General features: G+C 43.1%; 1 protein-coding gene, 1 long non-coding RNA gene and 1 pseudogene across 8 annotated transcripts in view; 1 reads left to right on the top strand and 2 right to left on the bottom strand.

Moving 5' to 3' along the window:
* Positions 1-10,652: 10,652 nt before the first annotated feature.
* On the bottom strand, positions 10,653-13,230 carry LOC133377055 (uncharacterized). Its single transcript, XR_009760604.1, has 2 exons — positions 12,817-13,230; positions 10,653-12,480 (listed from the first exon to the last, which is right to left on the bottom strand). It is a non-coding gene; the product is annotated as an uncharacterized LOC133377055 (long non-coding RNA).
* The window catches only part of PLEKHA7 (pleckstrin homology domain containing A7), a 326,893-nt gene continuing 317,708 nt past the window's right edge, over positions 12,663-21,847 (top strand). For 2 of the 7 annotated variants that reach the window (XM_061610258.1, XM_061610259.1), the window contains exons 1-3: positions 12,664-12,868; positions 13,019-13,095; positions 13,425-13,482. In XM_061610258.1, coding sequence (XP_061466242.1) covers positions 12,777-12,868; positions 13,019-13,095; positions 13,425-13,482 — 227 coding nt within the window. In that variant the 5' untranslated portion in view covers positions 12,664-12,776. Of the gene's footprint in view, positions 12,869-13,018; positions 13,096-13,424; positions 13,483-19,402; positions 19,540-21,847 lie in introns of those variants that run through there. The other 5 variants (XM_061610261.1, XM_061610263.1, XM_061610260.1 and 2 more) reach the window with 4 other exon arrangements.
* LOC133378569 (5S ribosomal RNA) lies at positions 14,139-14,253 on the bottom strand (annotated as a pseudogene).

The raw sequence follows: 21,847 nt of genomic DNA on the forward strand, positions 1-21,847 counted from the left end.
GTATTAATAGCCCTTTTTATTATGTTGTCTGCATTGTCAGTCAGCTTGACAAGCCTCTACTTTTTCAAGTAGAAATGAAAGGGGAAATATATGTATAAGTGCTTTAAATTACAGAACAGAGTTCTGCACCCCACTGACCTGTTCTATTGTAGAATGCTCATACACAGAATCTATTTTTGGACTGTTTTATGGAAAATAAAACTATGCAGATTTTAAAAAAAGTTTCATAAAATATACTTGAAAGTTTCTCTTAACTCCACTTTTAACTGTAGTCTGGTTGATTGATTCATCAGTTTTTGTACCCATTAGCCATATCACACACATACCAGGCTGCTCATTTACATATTAATATTCTGCTCTATTTACACAATTGTATGAAGATTACTCAGATATCCCATTTATACACCCAGCCTAAGAGCTGACCATCCCTGCAATAGTTCTACCTCAGCAGTTCTCCGCATCCTTTACCAACGGCAGTTCAAAACTCTTTCTATCTCCCTGACCTTTATACAGTTTTAACTTCTTATCTATTAGAATGTTAATTCACTAATAGGCAAAAAAACCTTGCAGTTTAAGAACATACCTATGGCTAACAGATATTTCTATCAAACTTTAAAAAGAAAGGAAATTGGGCAGCTATAGTGAATGCACCAGGGGGAGCAGGAGACCTGACCTCCTCTCTGAGATATTGTACTGCACTACAAATTTGTAAAAATGCAAACACAATTTGGATTGGGCTTTTCACAGTCCAATCCACTTCCTGTGTAGCTTGGAAGAATTTGGTAACGTGACTCTGAGCATATGGTGAGCTTCAATCAGAGCGGCTGACTGTTAAACCGCTCTGGCCACTGGAGCTCTGTCAGGGGAACAAGAGTCTCCTATCAACTCTCAGCACCCTTTGCAAACTACACTTCCCAGGATTCTTTGAGGGAAGCCATGACTGTCTAAAGTGAAATAAAGGTCTGGTGTGGATGTGGCACCCCAATTAGGCAAGCCAAGCAGCTTTGAGTCTAGCTTGTAGGACACTGACAGTTGGTTCTTACTGAGCATGTCCAGCTGTATCATTGACTCCAGTGCTTAAACTGCAGAAGATGAAGGTCAGTGTATGGGGCAAGGTCAGTAATAGGATTACAGGTACTCTGTGAAAATGGCTGATTTTTAATTAATTTCAACAAATTATGAGAACACTGACAGAAAAAAGTGCAACAGGGGTCTGGATTTCTCTCTCTGTCCTTTTACACTTTGAACTCTCTGTTCTCTCTGATTGTTTTGTGTATTGCCATGAAAATTTAGAGACTTGTTAAGCAAGCATTTCTGAGTTCAGGACTATAAGTTTTGTCAGGTTTTGTTTTGAAATGAGCTTATGGGAAGTATAAGAATGGCATGGGGGTATTTTCAATTTAACATTGCGGAATGCAAAACATCTATACTGACTATAGTATACAGCTATTCTCGTGGCTATATAATGACCATTCAATGACATGACTCGCAAAAGCTCAGGTGATCAATAGTGTGGAGGTTTATTTCTCTGACCTCAGTGGTATTACAATCCCACAATGGCTTGAATGGTCTCACAATAACTCAAATAATGGTTGACCAGGAGTGTGTCAAAGATTGCAGACTGCATTTGCCACAGGTGTTATCTTTTTTTTTTTGCAGTGTCTATGACCTTTAAAAACAACAACAAAAAAATACTAATGTGGTTCCAAAGCAGGGGGCCACCAAGCTTTTTGGACCAGTGGATATATTCTGAATTTTGAGAAAGTACTGATGGTGCCAACCACAAAATGGCTGTCATGGGGTGTGTGACATAACACCACATGGTTGCCATAGGGGCAGTCATTACTGCTCCTTCATCCCAGACAACTTCATGCTTACCATGGGAAATCAGCTATATCCTGCTGCTCCTGTTTATGGAAATCACACAATCCTGGTCCCACACATCCAGGGCCGGTGCCCCTGCGACCCAGAGGGACCCCTGAAGGGCCCCTCCTTAGGGTGTGGTAGCACTCCCCTTCTGCAATCCTTGGCAGGATTGAATCCCAACCCTACTGCAGATTGCAGAGATGGAGTTCCCAGCCCCCCCTACAGACCGTGCGGGCACGTGGCACCCTCCCGCTCCACCTATCTCTCCTCTCTTGCTGTGAATGTCCTGTAAGCTGTGCACGCAGCTGCCATCAACCAAGATGGCAGCAGAGGCTTCGCTAAGGGGCTCAGTCTTCATTAGCCTCTTTTGAGTCCTCCGTTTTGGTTTCATTTTTAAAGGGTGGATGGAGAAGACATAAGAACATAAGAACATAAGAAGAGCCTGCTGGATCAGGCCAGTGGCCCATCTAGTCCAGCATCCTGTTCTCACAGTGGCCTACCAGGTGCCTGGGGGAAGCACGCAAGCAGGACCCGAGTGCAAGAACACTCTCCCCTCCTGAGGCTTCCGGCAACTGGTTTTCAGAAGCATGCTGCCTCTGACTAGGGTGGCACAGCACAGCCATCATGGCTAGTAGCCATTGATAGCCCTGTCCTCCATGAATTTGTCTAATCTTCTTTTAAAGCCATCCAAGCTGGTGGCCATTACTGCATCTTGTGGGAGCAAATTCCATAGTTTAACTATGCGCTGAGTAAAGAAGTACTTCCTTTTGTCTGTCCTGAATCTTCCAACATTCAGCTTCTTTGAATGTCCACGAGTTCTAGTATTATGAGAGAGGGAGAAGAACTTTTCTCTATCCACTTTCTCAATGCCATGCATAATTTTATACACTTCTATCATGTCTCCTCTGACCCGCCTTTTCTCTAAACTAAAAAGCCCCAAATGCTGCAACCTTTCCTCGTAAGGGAGTCGCTCCATCCCCTTGATCATTCTGGTTGCCCTCTTCTGAACCTTTTCCAACTCTATAATATCCTTTCTGAGATGAGGCGACCAGAACTGTACACAGTATTCCAAATGCAGCCGCACCATAGATTTATACAACGGCATTATGATATCAGCTGTTTTATTTTCAATACCTTTCCTAATTATTGCTAGCATGGAATTTGCCTTTTTCACAGCTGCCACACACTGGGTCGACATTTTCATCGTGCTGTCCACCACAACCCCGAGGTCTCTCTCCTGGTCGGTCACTGCCAGTTCAGACCCCATGAGCGTATATGTGAAATTCAGATTTTTTGCTCCAATATGCATAATTTTACACTTGTTTATATTGAATTGCATTTGCCATTTTTCCGCCCATTCACTCAGTTTGGAGAGGTCTTTTTGGAGCTCTTCGCAATCCCTTTTTGTTTTAACAACCCTCAACAATTTAGTGTCGTCAGCAAACTTGGCCACTTCACTGCTCACTCCTAATTCTAGGTCATTAATGAACAAGTTGAAAAGTACAGGTCCCAATACCGATCCTTGAGGGACTCCACTTTCTACAGCCCTCCATTGGGAGAACTGTCCGTTTATTCCTACTCTCTGCTTTCTGCTTCTTAACCAATTCCTTATCCACAAGAGGACCTCTCCTCTTATTCCATGACTGCTAAGCTTCCTCAGAAGCCTTTGGTGAGGTACCTTGTCAAACGCTTTTTGAAAGTCTAAGTACACTATGTCCACTGGATCACCTCTATCTATATGCTTGTTGACACTCTCAAAGAATTCGAATAGGTTACTGGGACAGGACTTTCCCTTGCAGAAGCCATGCTGGCTCTGCTTCAGCAAGGCTTGTTCTTCTATGTGCTTAGTTAATCTAGCTTTAATCATACTTTCTACCAGTTTTCCAGGGACAGAAGTTAAGCTAACTGGCCTGTAATTTCCGGGATCCCCTCTGGATCCCTTTTTGAAGATTGGCATTACATTTGCCACTTTCCAGTCCTCAGGCACGGAGGAGGACCCGAGGGACAAGTTACATATTTTAGTTAGCAGATCAGCAATTTCACCTTTGAGTTCTTTGAGAACTCTCGGGTGGATGCCATCCGGGCCCGGTGATTTGTCAGTTTTTATATTGTCCATTAAGCCTAGAACTTCCTCTCTCGTTACCACTATTTGTCTTAGTTCCTCAGAATCCCTTCCTGCAAATGTTAGTTCAGGTTCAGGGATCTGCCCTATATCTTCCACTGTGAAGACAGATGCAAAGAATTCATTTAGCTTCTCTGCAATCTCCTTATCGTTCTTTAGTACACCTTTGACTCCCTTATCATCCAAGGGTCCAATTGTCTCCCTAGATGGTCTCCTGCTTTGAATGTATTTATAGAATTTTTTGTTGTTGGTTTTTATGTTCTTAGCAATGTGCTCCTCAAATTCTTTTTTAGCAAATCTTATTGTCTTCTTGCATTTCTTTTGCCAGAGTTTGTGTTCTTTTTTATTTTCTTCATTTGGACAAGACTTCCATTTTCTGAAGGAAGACTTTTTGCCTCTAAGAGCTTCCTTGACTTTGCTCGTTAACCATGCTGGCATCTTCTTGGCCCTGGCAGTACCTTTTCTGATCTGCGGTATGCACTCCAGTTGAGCTTCTAATATAGTGTTTTTAAACAACTTCCAAGCATTTTCGAGTGATGTGATCCTCTGGACTTTGTTTTTCAGCTTTCTTTTTACCAATCCCCTCATTTTTGTGAAGTTTCCTCTTTTGAAGTCAAATGTGACCGTGTTGGATTTTCATGGCAATTGGCCAGTTACATGTATGTTTAATTTAATAGCACTGTGGTCACTGCTCCCAATCGGTTCAACAACACTTACATCTCGCACCAGGTCCCGGTCCCCACTGAGGATTAAGTCCAGGGTTGCCGTCCCTCTGGTCGGTTCCATGACCAACTGATCTAGGGAATAGTCATTTAGAATATCTAGAAACTTTGCTTCTTTGTCATGACTGGAACACATATGCAGCCAGTCTATGTCTGGGTAGTTGAAGTCACCCATTACTACCACCTTTCCTAGTTTGGATGCTTCCTCAATTTCATATCTCATCTCAAGGTCTCCCTGAGCATTTTGATCAGGGGGACGATAGATCGTTCCCAGTATTAAGTCCCTCCTGGGGCACGGTATCACCACCCACAACGATTCTGTGGAGGAGTCTGCCTCTTTTGGGGTTTCGAGCTTGCTGGATTCAATGCCTTCTTTCACGTATAGAGCGACTCCGCCACCAATACGTCCTTCCCTGTCCTTCCGATATAGTTTATATCCAGGAATAACCGTATCCCACTGGTTTTCTCCATTCCACCAGGTCTCCGTTATGCTCACTATATCAATGCTCTTCTCTAAGACCAAGCACTCCAGTTCTCCCATCTTGGTTCGGAGGCTCCTAGCATTAGCGTACAGGCACTTGTAAGCAGTGTCTCTCTTCAAGTGTCTTTGGCACTTGTGGTTAGGCCTGTGGTAATTTTGCTCTTCTGAATTTATATCCTGTGCCCCTGCTCTCACAATGCCTACTTCTAGGCCTACCCCTTTTAAAATTTCATCATTTCTTTGGTTTTTATCCCAGGGGGGAGGTTTATTCCGAACCAGACCTTTCTCAGCTCCTGTCGGGTTTCCCCCCTCAGTCAGTTTAAAAGCTGCTCTGCTACCTTTTTAATTTTAAGTGCCAGCAGTCTGGTTCCATTCTGGTTCAAGTGGAGCCCGTCCCTTTTGTACAGGCCCGGCTTGTCCCAAAATGTTCCCCAGTGCCTAACAAATCCGAACCCTTCCACCCGACACCATCGTCTCATCCACGCATTGAGACTGCGAAGCTGGGCCTGTCTGGCTGGTCCTGCGCGTGGAACCGGTAGCATTTCAGAGAAAGCCACCTTGGAGGTCCTGGCTTTCAGCATCCTACCTAGCAACCTAAATTTTGCTTCCAGGACCTCACGGCTGCATTTCCCCATGTCGTTAGTGCCAACGTGCACCACGACCACTGACTCCTTCCCAGCACTGTCTACCAAACTATCTAAACGACGGGCGATATCCGCAACCTTCGCACCAGGCAGGCAAAACACCTTGCGGTCTACACGCCCATCACACACCCCACTGTCTATGTTCCTAATGATCGAATCACCCACTACAAGGATCCCTCCACCCCCTGGAGATATATCCTCGGCACGAGAGGATAGCTGCTCATCCCCCAAGGAATGGGTCCCTTCTAAGGGATCGTTTCCCTCTTCCTCAGCTGGATGCTCTCCTTCCCCGAGACCATCGTTCTCCATGATAGCAGGAGAGCTATCATCGTTGGAGTGGGACACAGCTATAACGTCCCTGAAGGCCTCCTCCACACACCTCTCTGCCTCTCTCAGCTTTTCCAGGTCCGCCACCTTGGCCTCAAGGAAATGAAGTCGTTCCCGGAGAGCCAGGAGCTCATTGCACCGAGAGCACACCCACGACTTCTGTCCAACAGGCAGATAGTCGTACATGCTGCAGGCGGTGCAAAACACTGGAAAGCCCCCACACCCCTGCTGGCTTCTTACCTGCATAGTTTTGTTTAAGGTTTATTACGTCAATGGGTTGGAGACTGCGGTTTAGTTGAGGTTAGGGAACAGACGGGCAGAGTGGGGGGCCCTGGCCTCCTTGCCCTGCTGCCGAACTCGCCTTGACGCTTTGTCAGCTGGGGCCTTGACGCTTCGTCAGCTGGGGCTCCCTCTAGCTCGTGGAGCAGCAAGACACATTTGTGCACAATCTCTGCAAATTGATGTCTATGTCCTGCTCTCTTTTCTGTCCCTGGAGATATTTTAAAACTGTGAAGAAGGAAATGACCTATTCAGACAATGAGACAGTTCTTTCTACACCTTTTTATATCTGTGTGTTGTTGTGATGTTCCTATATTAGTGTAAATAGGGTAAGTGCTGGTTGTATAGGAGATACATGGTAAGTTGAATGAAAGAGGAAGGGGGAGTGAATGGGCAGTAGAATGCTGGATGATTGGCTGAATGTTTAAAATGGCTGACAGTATAAAAGGAAGAATGTCAGGTAAATCTGGGTGGATGTGGTGTGGACGTTGGTGGACGTTGGTGGACTTGAGAGGGTTGTTTTGGTGGGTTTTGAGAGGAGAGGGTGGAGTTCGGATTAATACTAAGACCAGTACCTCAGGAATAGATGTAACCATATGCTTAAGTGCCTTTTAAAGAAATCTTGTTATCTCTGTTATATAATAAAATACTTATTTGGTTTACCAAAGGCCTGATCCTTGGCTGGGGTTTCACAGACCAGAAGGGAGGGTGAGGTAAATAACCAAGGCTGAAGAGTGACAAATGGTGGCAGCAGGTGAAGGGAAGAATATAACACCACAAGTATTCAGAGCAAACCAGAATTATAAGCAGTCTGAGTAAATCAAAGGGATTGGGACAGCTTTAGCACTCAGTCACAGAGGTAACCAGATAGAGAGACTCAGGCAGAGTCTCTGGGACTACTGGTTATAGGACGTGACTGGTGGTGCTGCCTAGCAGGGGGATCTGTTGAAATCTGTGCTAGAGCAGGGAGAGAAACCATAAAAAAGGACAGTCCGGACTGGTGGAGTCCCTGGTGGTGCCTAGAGACAGGCAGTAACCACGAGCAGGTAGGAACCTGACAGGGAGAGCCAGGGAAGGGCGTCACAGTTGTCTCCTCCCTTTTTGGGCATTCCACTTCATTCCCCTTCAGTTGTCACGTTTTCCACAGTCTCTCAAAATGCTTGGTTCTTCTGGGGCTCTTTTTGGTTTCCATTTTCTTAAAGTTAATTTTAAAAAAATTATTTGAACATCTGCAAATCTTGGGTAACCCTGAGCCTGCTGATCCTTCTCTCTTTTGTATGGGTTGTGCAATTTTAAGTACATAAGCAAGGAAAGACTTAAATCGGTATCAGAAATAATGTTTATTTTTATTTATTAAGGATATTTCTAATTCACCCTTTAACACAATGGATCCCAGTGCAGAGTACGAATGCATGGTTATAAAACACAAACTCCAAAGTGTGATGAAAAAACTATCCTTATTGTTGTCTATAATTTAGCTTGTCAGTTGCCAAAAGCAAACTTAAATAGAAAACTTCCAAAAGATGACAGGAGAATAGAGTTCCAAATTTGTGAGACAGCCACTGGGAAGGCTTCATTAGGAGTTCTTTCTGTTAATATTTGGTGCATATATAGTAAACCTAAGAGGGTACCCTTGGCTGATCTTGAAGACAGTGGTGATGTAAGAGCTGATTTCTTATGATTAGGTTCCAAACTATGAAGTGTTCTTTGAGGCATAATTACTATATTGCATAATTACTATATTGCAATAGGGAGACACTACAGAGGCCAGTAAAGATACCTCATTCTGTACTACATTCTAAAATTCCACTACTTCTATTTCATGATTCCTCATTCTTGTATTACATTCCACTGTCATTATTGCTAGCTCTTACAGAGATTGAATATAACCAATGGGATACGTTTTCTATTTCTGTTCTCTAGATAGATATAATCAACTGTATTCAAAATGCACTATTTACAGAGAGAAATGGTAAATTAATAACAAAGGAGAAGAGATTAAAGCTTGAAGGGTATGTAACTGAAGAATATATCATTATAGTCTCTTCTCTTTTTTTAAGTTAACACCTGAGGTTAAAGAACACTATTGATTCAAAATGTCAGTACCAATATAAGAATTTAGTACCTCTGTGGGGGTGAAAATAGGATTTTAATACACGTGTTTAAGTGCCAGAATCAATACTGGGAAGTAATTATTTCTGGCAGGATGAGTAGCATGCCATCTGTTTTTTGGTTTGGAAAGTTTAGAATTGCTTACACATCTATGTTATGACTTAAAAAAATCATTTCCTTTTGTATTTCTGAAGACATACTCCAAAAAAGCTCTTAAGGGAGACCTACAAAATAACTAGAGGTTTGTGTGTGTATGTGCATGCATAAGTAAATCTGCAGAACGTACATGCTCCCACCTCTAGGAGCTTTAGGAATGAAGATATCTGACTAGTGGATAAGTGGTGGGAAAGAGTAGGGAGGGGCGAGCACTGGAAGCAAATGGGCTAATGGTAGAAGAGAACAAGATTTTACAGGGTACCAATGTTTTAAAGAGAAAGGTTAAACCTTGATGTTATGGATTCACGGTATTTTTATTTATTTATTTATACAATTTTTATTCTGCTTAATTATTCTCATCTCTAAGTGGCGTACAAAAACCTGAATACAGTTTTAAAGAATTAAAACGATAAAATAAAAATCCAGTTAAAATGCCTGTTGGAATAAAACAATAGGCACCAGACATTCAACAAGGAGGGGGCCTGTCTCACCTCAGCTGGGAGTTCCATAAAATCAGGCCCACAATACTGAAGCAATGAAACTATAGAAGGCCAAGATTTTAGACCTGAAGTTACTCCAAATACATCAAAACATTTACTGCACACATTGAAATGATAGTAAAGAGGAAGAACGGCCATCCTTTGTAGTTGGTTGTATACCTCTGGTGCTCTAAACCAGTGATTCCCAACCTTTATGAGTATGGGACTCCCATTGTAAGCTCAAAAATTTTTGTGACCCCCCCATGCTAATTGTAATTTTAGTCTCTATTCATTGAAAAATGGTGCGTGGCAAGATTGTATCTTCAAATATCCCTTTCCATTAAAAGCTCCCTGCACACAGGGAGATGTTGCTTTCTTTTCTTAATGCAAAGTTCCAATCAAAGTGGTATCCCCCTCCACCACACAGTCTGAACATGTACATTCCTGTCTCCCAACACCAGTGAATTAGTGTTGGACTAGGAACCAGGTTCAAATCCCCACCCAGCCATGAAGCCCACTGGGTGACCTTGGACCAGGTCTCAGCCTGACCTATCTCATAGGGTTGGGGTAAGGATAAAATGGAAAGGGGGGAGAACCATGTGCACCACCTTGAGCAACTTGGAGGAAAGGTGGGATATAAATGCAATAATAATTAAATAAATACATTTCTGCTGCAATACCAGGATCCCAGCCTCAGCCAATGTGCTGAGCTTTTTTCTTCTTCTTTTTAATAATAATCTAGAAGCAGCAATGTGTTGGTGATGGGGATACTAGATGGTGCACTGCAGACAAGGTGCACAAATTGAGGAGAGGAGTTAGTGATTTTAGGCCTAGGGATGATCATCAAAACTGATGACTTGGTTAGTGTGCACTTGGAGAATGAAAGCGGAGCAGAAGGCCCCCAGCAGAATAGCCCCAAGCTATTTGAGACTCCAGGGTTTCCTATTGCTAAGTGTCCAAACACATATCAATCACAGCTTTGACTTCACTCATTGGCTAAAAACACTGACAGGAGGGAGCAGACAGGCTGGTTCATTTCACAGAAATCACTTGAAGAGTACCTGCACATTTTGCTTCATAATTTTCTTTCTAGGGGAGCTAAAGACTTAGTTTTTTTTTAAATGAAAACTCAGAGTCTGGGCCCCTACCTGGAGGTGCCACTAAAAGCCTTTGCAGGCACCAGGTTGGCAACTCCCAAAATACACCTTGAACTTTTGATTCATGGGTGATAACCAACTAATTTATACCCATTGAAATTAATGGACTTCAGTTATTAACAATTAATTTTAATAGGTCTACTCAGAGTATGACTAACAATGCGTATCACCCCAGGAATCCAATTCATTCATAGGAATCATTCTTGCTTGTCAAACCTTCTTTATCATTGATTGCTAAAAACTTGGAACGTAGAAAAAGACAACACTGATGTTAAACACAAACTTGTTCACAGGGTAAATTGCTGTGTTACAATAGCCTGAAATATTAATTACTAGATAAATTGAGCCTCAAATTTATCTCATGATTGCTGGATATGGTGGTAGTGTTGGTGGGGTGGGCAAGAAGTTGTGAGAGGTAACTGGTGTGAGGGGCAGCACCCTTAACAAGCTATAATTCCCAGGATTCCTTGGGGGAAAGCCATGACTGTTAAAGTGATAAAAGAGTGCTTTAAATGTATGGTGTGGAAGTTCTGTTGAGGATGGCTTAATTTTTAAAAGATGTGTTGAAGGTGACAAAGCATCCCACAAGGTCTGACTGAGCCAACACTGAAAAGTCTCCTATTAGATCTTGCCTATGCAGAGTTAGAATGCTGACCATGATTAGATGGATAGAGCAGGAGGGTTTCATTTTAAGGTGTTGGACTACCACCTGGGAGACCAGGGTTCGAATCCCCACACAGCCATGAAGCTCACTGGGTGACCTTGGGCCAGTCACTGCCTCTCATCCTCAGAGGAAGGCAATGGTAAACCCCCTCTGAATACTGCTTACCATGAAAACCCTATTTGTAGGGTCGCCATAAGTTGGAATTGACTTGAAAGCAGTCCATTGAGTTGGTGGTGGCTTTATCTGATTCACATCTTTTTTAAAAAATTAGAAGTCTGTGTTTATTGCTGTAGGAAGAGAAAAACATATCCAGATCTTAAAGTATTAATGAAAAAGTTCACAAATTGGCTGGAAAAGAAGCCTTGCTCAAGTTTGTAAAGGTTTATTATGTGTATGATGTGTGCTGTGAAAATGCGATATTCTTCCAACATCATTCTAGACCAACAGTTCCAAACTTTTTTTCACCATAGTCCACTCAAAAAGCACTGCTGGTCTTTGTGGTTCACTTAATGATTTTTCTGACTGTTGTAGCAATTGTAATATGCTGTGTTAGATGCTATATGATTTTTTAAATTGTATTTTGCTTCTTTTATTTTGTATATTGTATTTTATTGTATTATAATTTGTATTCCATATAATTTAAACTGTAATACAATAAAATGCCATATAAGAAATAAAAGAAGCAATAAAAATCATTATATTTAATGCAGACATGCCACAAACCATCTGAATGAAGCTTGTGGACCACTGGTGGTCCATGGACCACAGTTTGGGAGCCCCTAATTTAGACTCTCCATAACAAACAGTTAACATCTGAACCTCTGTTGCACTGGTTTACTGAAAAAGCCTTTGAAGTATGACTTAGTGGCTGGGAAAGGTATTTTCTACAAGTTCATGTATACTCTTTTCATTTCTATTTATTCATCTGCTCCAATCCTGAGCTGTGATGTTTAAGATGGGCTAGTACCTATCAAGTACTGAACAAGGAACAGCAGGCTTTTGTGGGACAGAAAGTGTTGCCTGGACTTCTAAAATAATTTGTTGTTGTTATGTGCCTTCAAGTCGATTAAGATTTATGGTGACCCTATGAATCAGCAACCTCTAACCGCATCTGTCATGAACCACCCTGTTCATATCTTGTAAGTTCAGGTCTGTAGCTTTCTTTATGGAATACATCTCTTGTTTGGCCTTCCTCTTTTTCTACTTCCTTCTGTTTTCCCCAGTACTGTATTGTTGTCTTTTCAAGTGAATCATGTCTTCTCATTATGTGTCCGAAGTATGATAACCTCAGTTTCATCATTTTAGCTTCTAGTGATAGTTCTGGTTTAATTTGTTCTAACACCCAATTCTTTGTCTTTTTTTGCAGTCCATGGTATTCATAAAGCTCTCCTCCAACACCACATTTCAAAGGAGTTGATTTTTCTCTTATCTGCTTTTTTCACTGTCCAACTTTCACATCCATACATAGACACTGGGAATACAAATGTTAAAGAAATTATTTCCCCTCCTATTCTCCCTACTTCCTCGTTTTCAAATACGGGACAGTGAACCCTCTGTCAAATCTTGCTTCTTCAGCTTAATTTAAGACACCCCCTTGTCCGTCACCCAGTCACGTTGTGGTGTGTATGCCTACGCCTCACGCTATCCACTGCCCGATGGCGCTGCTGAGTAGAGCTGGGCACTGGGCGCCTGCCTGCCTGCCCTCCCGCTCTCTCGCACCCCCACCCCCTTCAGCTGGCTGGCTGGCTGGCTGTGCGCGCGGCGAACATGGCGGCGGCGGCCGAGTCGGTGGGGCGGGACACTCTACCTGAGCACTGGACCTATGGCGTCTGTAGAGATGGCCGGGTCTTCTTCATCGAGTAAGGCGGCAAGCTGGAAAAGGAGACGGGGGTGGGGAGGGGGGTGTTTTGCCGCTTCATTCGCTCTTTCTCTCCGCTCTTCTCTCTCCTTCCCGACTTCCCTCACAACAGGCTCTAACAGGTGCATGTTTGCCGCTTCTCCCTCCTTAGCGACCTGACCCGCTCAACTACTTGGCTGCATCCTCGCACTGGGGAGCCCGTCAACTCAGGCCACATGATCCGCTCAGGTGGGTGCCCTATTCCCCGACCCTTTCTCCTCCTTCCTTCTCCCCCTCTCCTTCAGGGTTAGGGTACTTGTAGGGAAAGGGAAAGAAGACTGAATACTCTTCTACTCCCCGGCGCGTTTCTCCCTCCCTTTCGCCCAGCTCTCGGTGCTTGTGTTTGCCTTTCTCTCTCGCATGGGAAGGGAGTGGGGGAGGATAACGACCTTTGTGTGACTGGGATTTACGGTCGCGTATCTCCAGGGCACAAAGATTTCACTTCCCTCCTCCTTTCTCTCATCGCCTCTTTTTTTCTTTCTTTTGTCTCCCTTCCCTCTTTAATTGTTCTTTTCTAGATCTTCCCCGTGGATGGGAGGAGGGATTCTCCGAAGAAGGAGCCAGCTACTTCATTGAGTGAGTATTTCCCACTCTCGAGACTCTCGCTTACTTCCCGGTGGAGGGGAAGGAGGAGAAGAAATTAATTCTCCCTTCGAGAAACAAGATATGTTCTCGCGTTTCTTTGCTTCTTAAATATATATAAAATATATTTTCTAATTAGTCAAAATCAACTTATTTGTGTTCTGTATAAGTGAAGGAAATTCATCTCTTGTTATATGTGTATGGGAGCATGAATTCCGGTACTCTATATTGATTTTTTTTTAATGGTTATAATGGCGACTTACATTCACCTACTGTGTTGTTCTTTTGACATGTTGTGCTCTCTGGCAAGAGCAACAGGTTTCACCTTTGTAACTGTTTATGTTGCTTCTGGATTTCATGCTGTAGTGAATGGTTGACTGAATGTCAGCCAAACTTGCCTGAATGTGTTACTAACACACTGGCTGGAACCTGTTGCCTGCTGCTGAACTGAAGTGTAGCAGTGAGGTTGTTTATAAGGCAGGCTAACAGCATTCAGTATGTGAATGACTGTCATGTTTTTCTGCAGATAAGATTGTTGTTGTTATATGTCTTCAAGTCAATTACGACTTATGAATCTTTTTGGATATATACATAGGGTTTTCATAGTAAGAAGTATCCAGAGGTGGCTTACCATTTCCTTCCTTTAAAGCCTATGCACCCGGTATTCCCAGGCAGTCTCCCATCCAAGTACTAACCAGACCTGACCCTGCTTAGCTTCTGAGATCAGAAGAGATCAGGCATGTTCAGGGTAATATGGCCGTGATAAGATGTTTAGATCAAATTAAATGACCACAAATTTGTTTAAGTGCGAATGGGCTTGATATGGATGCCAACAAGATTGCATGAAACACAGAGAGTATCATGTATAAAACATTGGAGGAGAATTAAAAATGATTTAATTCTAATAGTCGTCTGTTTTGGCTCACTGAATTTTTTTAAAAAATGTCTCAATTTTGTAACTTTTGTTGCAAAAGGGCGGGCTGGTCTTACTGTGGGGCAACATTTTACAAGGTTTTTCATGCCATTTGATCATTCCATTTCCACTGCTAAATTTGAATAAAGGAGGAATGTTGCTATAGATCAATAATAACTGATGCCTGTTCTGATATGGTAGAAGTTTGGATCCCTGGAATTCTTGTGGTTCATAATGCCGTATTGTTAGAGACTAGGAAAAGGATGGATTTGTGTATGACTTAAATTCTAGATAAGTTGATACTATCAGCTTTTCTCACAGTATTAGCTTAAGGAAATAATTCTTGTCTGAGGTTTTAGATTTACATGGTTGGAATATCAGCATAAGAACATTACATTCACTTTGAAAGGTATAGGTGGTGCAGAATTACAGCTGCTTTGTGTACCTGTTCATTATCATTATCATTATTATCATTATTATTATTATCATCATCATTATTATCATTATTATTATTATCCCGCCCTTCCTCCCAGTAGGAGCCCACGGCGGCAAACAAAAGCATTAAAAACATTAAAACATCATAAAAACGAACGTTAAAACACATTAAACAAAACATCTTCAAAAATGTTACTTAAAAAAGCATCAAAACATCTTCTAACATTAAAAACATTTTTTAAAAGGTTTAAGAACATATTAAAAAGCAATTCCAACGCAGATGCAGACTGGGATAGGTCTCAACTTAAAAGGCTTATTGAAAGAAAGAGGAAAGTCTTCAATAGGCACCGAAAAGATAACAGAGATGGCACCTCTCTAATATATAAAGGGAGGGAATTCCACAGGGTAGGTGCCGCCACACTAAAGGTCTGTTTCCTATGTTGTACAGAATAGACCTCCTGATCAGATGGTATCTGCAGGAGGCCCTCACCTTCAGAGCGCAGTGAACGACTGGGTATATAAGGGATAAGATGGTCTTTCAGGTATCCTGGTCCCAAGCTGTATAGGGCTTTGTACACCAAAACTAGAACCTTGATCTTGGCCTGGCAGCAAATGAGCAGCCCGTGTAATTCTTTCAGCAGCGGGGTGACATGTTGGTGATACCCTGCCCCAGTGAACAGTCTTGCCATCGCATTTTGCACCAGTTGCAACTTCCGGACCAACCTCAAGGGCAGCCCCACATAGAGCACATTACAGTAATCCAGCCTGAAGGTTACCAGAGCGTGGACAACAGGGATCAGGCTATCCCGGTCCAGAAACGGCAGCAGCTGTCTTACCAGCCAAAGTGGGTAAAAGGCACTCCTAGCCACGGAGGTCACCTTGGCCTCTAGCGACAAAGATGGATCCAGGAGCACCCGACTATGAACCTGCTGTTTCAGAGGGAGTACAATCCCATCCAAAGCAGGCAACTGACCAGTTATCCAAACTCAGGAACCACCAACCCACAGTGCCTCCGTCTTGCTAGGATTCAGACTCAGTTTATTGGCCCTCATCCAGCCCACCACTGAGTCCAGGCAGCGGTCAAGGGCTTGCACGGAGAAATAGAGGCGGGTATTGTCAGCATACTGCTGACACCTCACCCGAAATCTCCTGATGACCGCTCCCAAGGGCTTCATATAGATGTTAAACAGCATGTAGCACAAGATGGTACCCTGCGCACCCCACAGCACAACAGTCACCCAATGTTATTTTCTGAGAACGACCTTGGAGATAGGATCGGAACAACTGTAAAACAGTGTCTTCAATACCCATCTCACCAAGTCGGCCCAGAAGGATACCATAGTCAATGGTATCAAAAGCCGTTGAGAGATCAGGTAAAAATAACAGGGTCATACTCCCCCTGTCCTTTCCCAATAAAGGTCATCCATCAGGGTGACCAAGGCCGATTCAGTCCCATAACCAGGCCTGAACCCAGACTGGGATGGGTCAAATAATCTGTTTCATCCAAGAGTACTTGCAATTGCTGCGCCTCAACCCTCTCAATATGGGGGTATTTGCGACTGGTCGGTAGTTGTCACAAACCAGTGGGTCCAGTGTGGGCTTTTTCAGGAGTGGTTGGATCACCGCCTCTTTCAAGGCAGCTGGAACCACTCCCTCCCGCAATGATGTGTTGACCACATTCTGGATCCACTCGGTCAACCCCCTTCAGCAAGCTTTAATAAGCCAAGAAGGGCAAGGGTCGAGAAGATGCTGGCCACATCAACGCAAGCACCTTGTCTATGTCATCAGACTGCATCAACTGAAACTGTTCCCAAGAAGTTGCAGCAGACGTTGCACTGGACACCTCACTGGGGACTACAGTAGATGTGGATGGGGCATTAAGACTGCTACGGAGGTGAGCAACTTTACCCTTAAGGTGCCTTGCAAACAATTCACAGTGGGCCTCTAAAACTCCATTTCTTGGAGTTGATATCAGTAGACCCCTGACAATACAGAAAAACTCCATTGGACAGCTACTTGAGGATGCAATGGTGGGAGAGAAGTGGGACTTCTTTGTCGCCCTCACTGCCACACAGTAGGCACGGTTATGTTTTACTCGTGCCCAATCAGCCTCACAGCATGTCTTTCCCCACTTGTGCTCTAGCCGTTGTCCAGCCTGTTTCATTGCCATTAGCTCACTGGTGTACCAAGGTGAAAACTGGGCTCCACAATGCCAGAGAGGGCGCTCGGGGGCAACTGTATCAACAGCCTGACGTGCCTCACTGTTCTACAGCGTGACAAGGACTTCAACAGGGTCACCTGCTCTATCTACTGGGAACTCCCCCAGGGCATTCAGGAATACAGTGGATTCCATTAGTCTCCAGGGGTGGACCATCTTAATCTGTCCACCCCCCCTGCAGGAAAGGATCAGAGCCATAAGTCTAAACTTCACCAGGAAGTGGTCTGAGCATGACAGTGGGGTGACATCCACCCCCCATCTCCAGACCACTCCTTCCTCCACCTGGAGCAAAAACCAAGTCGAGGGTGTGCCCTGCCCTATGTGTCAGGCCAGTGACAACTTGAGACAGCCCCATGGTCGTCATGGAGGCCATGAAGTCCTGAGCCAGAACACTAGAGGCAGCCTCTGAATGGACATTGAAATTACCCAGTACTATTGTTCTGAGCTCCTCCAGCACCACAGCCGAGGTGGTCTCTGTCAGCTCGGTCAGAAAAGCTGCCGTCAGCAGGGTGGACGGTACACCAGCAGTAACCCTAGTTTACTGTCTCCTTGGCCCGACACCAGGTGCAGGCCCTCATAGCCAGCTCCAAGACAGAGTGGTTTCCTGGTGACAGAAATGGAAGTTCTGAACACCACAGCAATTCGTCCCCCCCCGACCCTGCAGCCTGTGCTGATGTTGCACCGAGTATCCAGGTGGGCAAAGCAGGGTCAGATCAATCGGCACCTTCATCCACAATCAAATCATGGATGAGAGTGTTCTTATTGTGCACCGATCTGGTGTTAAAACAACAACACACACAGGCCAGTGGGCACAACAGATGAGCAACGAGGAGCCCATCCATGAAAGGAGTGGCAGCAAGGAACAAGGCCCAGATAGCCTTACCCTCATTTTTTATGGTAATTCACCACATCCCCATGGCTATATTTCCCTCTACCTGTGATCACTGAAATTGGGGTGGTATCACCCATGTTCCTCCTTACTAAGACTCCTCCTAAACACCTGATATGGACCCAACGCGAGCCCACCAACAAAACCTGCCTGAGCCAATTATCCCAGTAGGGCTCTGTGAGAATTGGGAACAGTCATATCCATTCAAATGTTTTCACACAGGGCCCATCTACTCCCCCTCCTGTCTCACACCCAGGGAAGGCCAGCCTTCTGCCAGTTAGACTCTCACTCTGAAAGCATCTGGCGACTTTCTCTTACCATTCAGTTCACTGCACAGGCTCTCACCCTGTACAGAAACTACACATGCACCACACACCCTCCCCACCAGCAATCTCCTCTAGATTGGTTTAACAGAAAAACAGTAAAGCAAATTAAAAAAAAAGGTAATAGAAGGGGGATAGCGCCCTCGACCTTGGGACTCTCTAATGGGCTCCCCAAGGGGCAACCCCCTTTGGTGTATGTTGTATTACTTTAAAAGAAGCCATCATATTCCCATGAGCTGTAAAAGTTGATAGACTAGGAGCATTTTAAGAATACACACTGATGTCCTAAACAATGGAAGCTGTTTAGAATGCCTGGAATATTGGGAATTGAAGGAATGTTGGGTGTTGAAGGAATACCAAGAATACAGAAGAGTGTTCAAAGTTGGCTGCTATTTTGCTACCTTCTTAACATATCCCATTCAGATATGACCTGTGTATCTACATGTGATCTGTTCTTGTTGTGCAGGAAGGAAAAGGATATATTCAGGAGCTCAGTGCTACTATGAATCAGCTTTGATCCAGAAGGACTGAAGGGAGGGCAGGTGGTATTCTCAACAAGAGTACAATTTTTTGGTAGAGAATATGAGTTGCCATCAAATGCAAAAAACTTTCATATATGCTAATGCCTGTATATTTCTTAATACAATTTTTCCTGATTGCATGCATGTAGAACAATTTCTAGGTGTTTTAATGCATGGCAATGCACTCTTCATTTTAATGAACTGTGTGTCATATGCAGAACCAATTACAGAAATAAAGTACATATTCCTAAATATGGCTATATTAAAATATGGTTAAGAGTGACTTTTACTAACTTCAGCTGGTGTGCCAGTTACACCCTTTCTAGGGGAATAAAAACCTTGCAAGCATACATAGTAATTTCCTTTGTAAACTACTGCAGTGTGATCTATATGGAGCTGCCTTTGAACTGTGACTGCCTAATTGGGCAACCATTTTGGAATGGGGTTGCCCAGTTATCAATCAACAATATAAAATACAGATAACACAGTACAGCTGTCCTAAATAAGCTGTGGTGACTATCAGCTAGTTTCAAAGTTCAACTCCAAGGTCTGATTAGCACATCACATAAAGCTGTGGTTTAAAACAAACTGTGGCTTAATGTGAATGAGCAGCATGCTGGTCAAGTTTGCTTAGCACTCCAATCCTGCTGCTGCCATTCTGTGTTGTCTGAACTTGTTATGAGTGGTAACACAAGATTTGTCCAGGGAGGAGGCATGAAATTACAGGCCAGTAAGTTTAATGTCTGTTGCAGGTAAATTAGATAACATTATTAATGGTAAAATTGTCTATATAGAACAGGGCTGGCAATTCTGTGGTCCTCAGGGATGATGGGAGTTGTAGTCCAGCAACATCTTGAGAGCCACAAGTTTCCTCAGTCCTGATATAGAAGGACAAGCCTTGCTCAAGAATTGATATAGTTTATACAGAGGTAAATCCTGTCTCACCAACTTTTTAGAGCAGGAGTGGGGAACCTTCTTCAGCTCAAGGGCTACATTTTCTTTGGGCTGCCTACCAAGGTCCACTTGCCAATGGTGGGCAAGGCCAGAGGTAAAAGTGGGCGAAACAACAAATGTAAATTTTACCTTTGTACATTAGGCTAGTTTCTGCAAACACTTGCACACCCTGTGTATCCAGACAAGCAAGAGTCATTAACAGAGTTCAAAGGCACATTTCAGCAAGGCAAAACACCAATTTGAAGCACGGCCAGTGAAGAGGGTCTGTGGTCTGGGAAGAGTTCTGAGGATCGAGAGAGAGAAAGGCCTGGAAGACTGCATTCAGCCCCTGGGTCGGAAGTTCTCCACATATGTTTTAGCGTTCTCTGATAATGTCAACATGCATGTGGATGGGGACGATCTTGTAAACATTGTATATTTGACCTTTTAAAAAGCTTTTTTGACAAAGTTCCTCACCACAGGCTCCTAAGCAGTCATTGGGTAATAGGATGGGTCCTTTCATTGGTCAGTAAGTGGTGAAAGAACAAGAAGCAGAGTAGGAATAAATGGACAATTCACATAATGGAGACTTGGTAAAAGTGAATTCACCAAGGATGTGATTGGGGCTGGTGTTTTTTAACTTGTTCAAAAATGATCTGGAGTTGAGCAGTGAGGTGGCCAAGTTTACCCATTTAGAATGGTAAAAAGAAAAAGGGGACTCACTTCTGGTAAGTTACTGCCAGTTTAGACCCTATCAGCATATATGTGAAATAAGGATTTTTTTTTGTGCCAATGTGAAATAAGGATTTTTTTTTGTGCCAATGTGCATTACTTTACACTTGCTTACATTGAATTGTATTTGCCATTTTACTGCCCATTCATCTAGTTTGGAAAGATTCTTTTGGAGCTCCTCACAGTCCCTTCTTGTCTGAACCATCTTGAACAATTTGACATTGGCACACTTGACTACCTCACTCCTGAGTCCTAGATCATTTATGGACAAGTTAAAAAGCACAGATCCTAATATTGGTCCTTTGGGTAATTTACTTCCTACATTGGGAGAGCTGTCCAATTATTCCTACTTTCTGCTTCCTGTTCCTTAACCAGTTACTGATCTATAAGAGGACCTCTGCTCTTATGACATGAATGCTAAGCTTAATCAGAAGTCTTTGGTGAAGGACTTTATCAAAAGCTTTTTGAAAGTTATACATTTGGTATTTAACTATATGTTATAAATTCAGCATTTCAGTGTTCACAGATTTTATTTTGTTTTGGCAAAGGTCAGTATAGTGGCAAGAGGGGGGTTATTGATAATACCGGAGATTATATGCCTGGAATAGGTAGTCAGGTAAGATAGTGAAGCACTGTTCTCTGAATACTGGAACATTTTATAGGTGCTGTCTCACCATTTTCATAACTGTAATAGTTAGAGCTTGATTGGGTTTCCCGGGATTCTATGTTGTTTGTTAGATTTGCTAAAATCCATGACAGATTCTCTATGGGTTGGAAACTTTCAGATGAGAAAAGTCAAGAGGGAAGCATTTTCTTTGGATTCTCTGTGATGGCACATCTCTCTTTTATTAGACTCTCCGGTAGAGGTGGGGAACTGTTGCTGAACTATAGCTCCCATTTTCCATTACTATTGGCCGTGCTGGCTGGAGGTGATATGAGTTGGAGCCCAACAATATCTGGAGGGCTGCAGGTTACTATGGGTTGTAGCATTTTTCTTCCTTTCCTTACAATCTATTCAGTTTTCTGATTTTATTGTTATATTTCACATTTTACTTTTGATATCTAAAAAAACTGTCCTTTTAAAAATTAGGATTTATTTTTTATTATGTCTCAACCCTTCGTGATTTAAGATGTTGAATTAACAAACCAACATGTTAAAACCTTCTTCTAAGATGCCTGCCTCTTATCTCTGTTCAGAGGTGAAAATGTGATTTATTCTGAAACTGTTTACAGTTTTAGTCCTGCCTTAAAGCACTGCTTAGAGACTATGGTGTTAATTGTTGATATAAATCATTTTGGGAAAGATGTATTTGGCCTCCTCTGATTTTAGAGGGGCTTAAGTTCAATTTTATACTTACCTTCCATCTCTCCTTCCAGATTTCTGGAAATTTTGGA

Source organism: Rhineura floridana, chromosome 2, assembly GCF_030035675.1.
Source record: "Rhineura floridana isolate rRhiFlo1 chromosome 2, rRhiFlo1.hap2, whole genome shotgun sequence".
Lineage (NCBI taxonomy): Eukaryota > Metazoa > Chordata > Lepidosauria > Squamata > Rhineuridae > Rhineura > Rhineura floridana.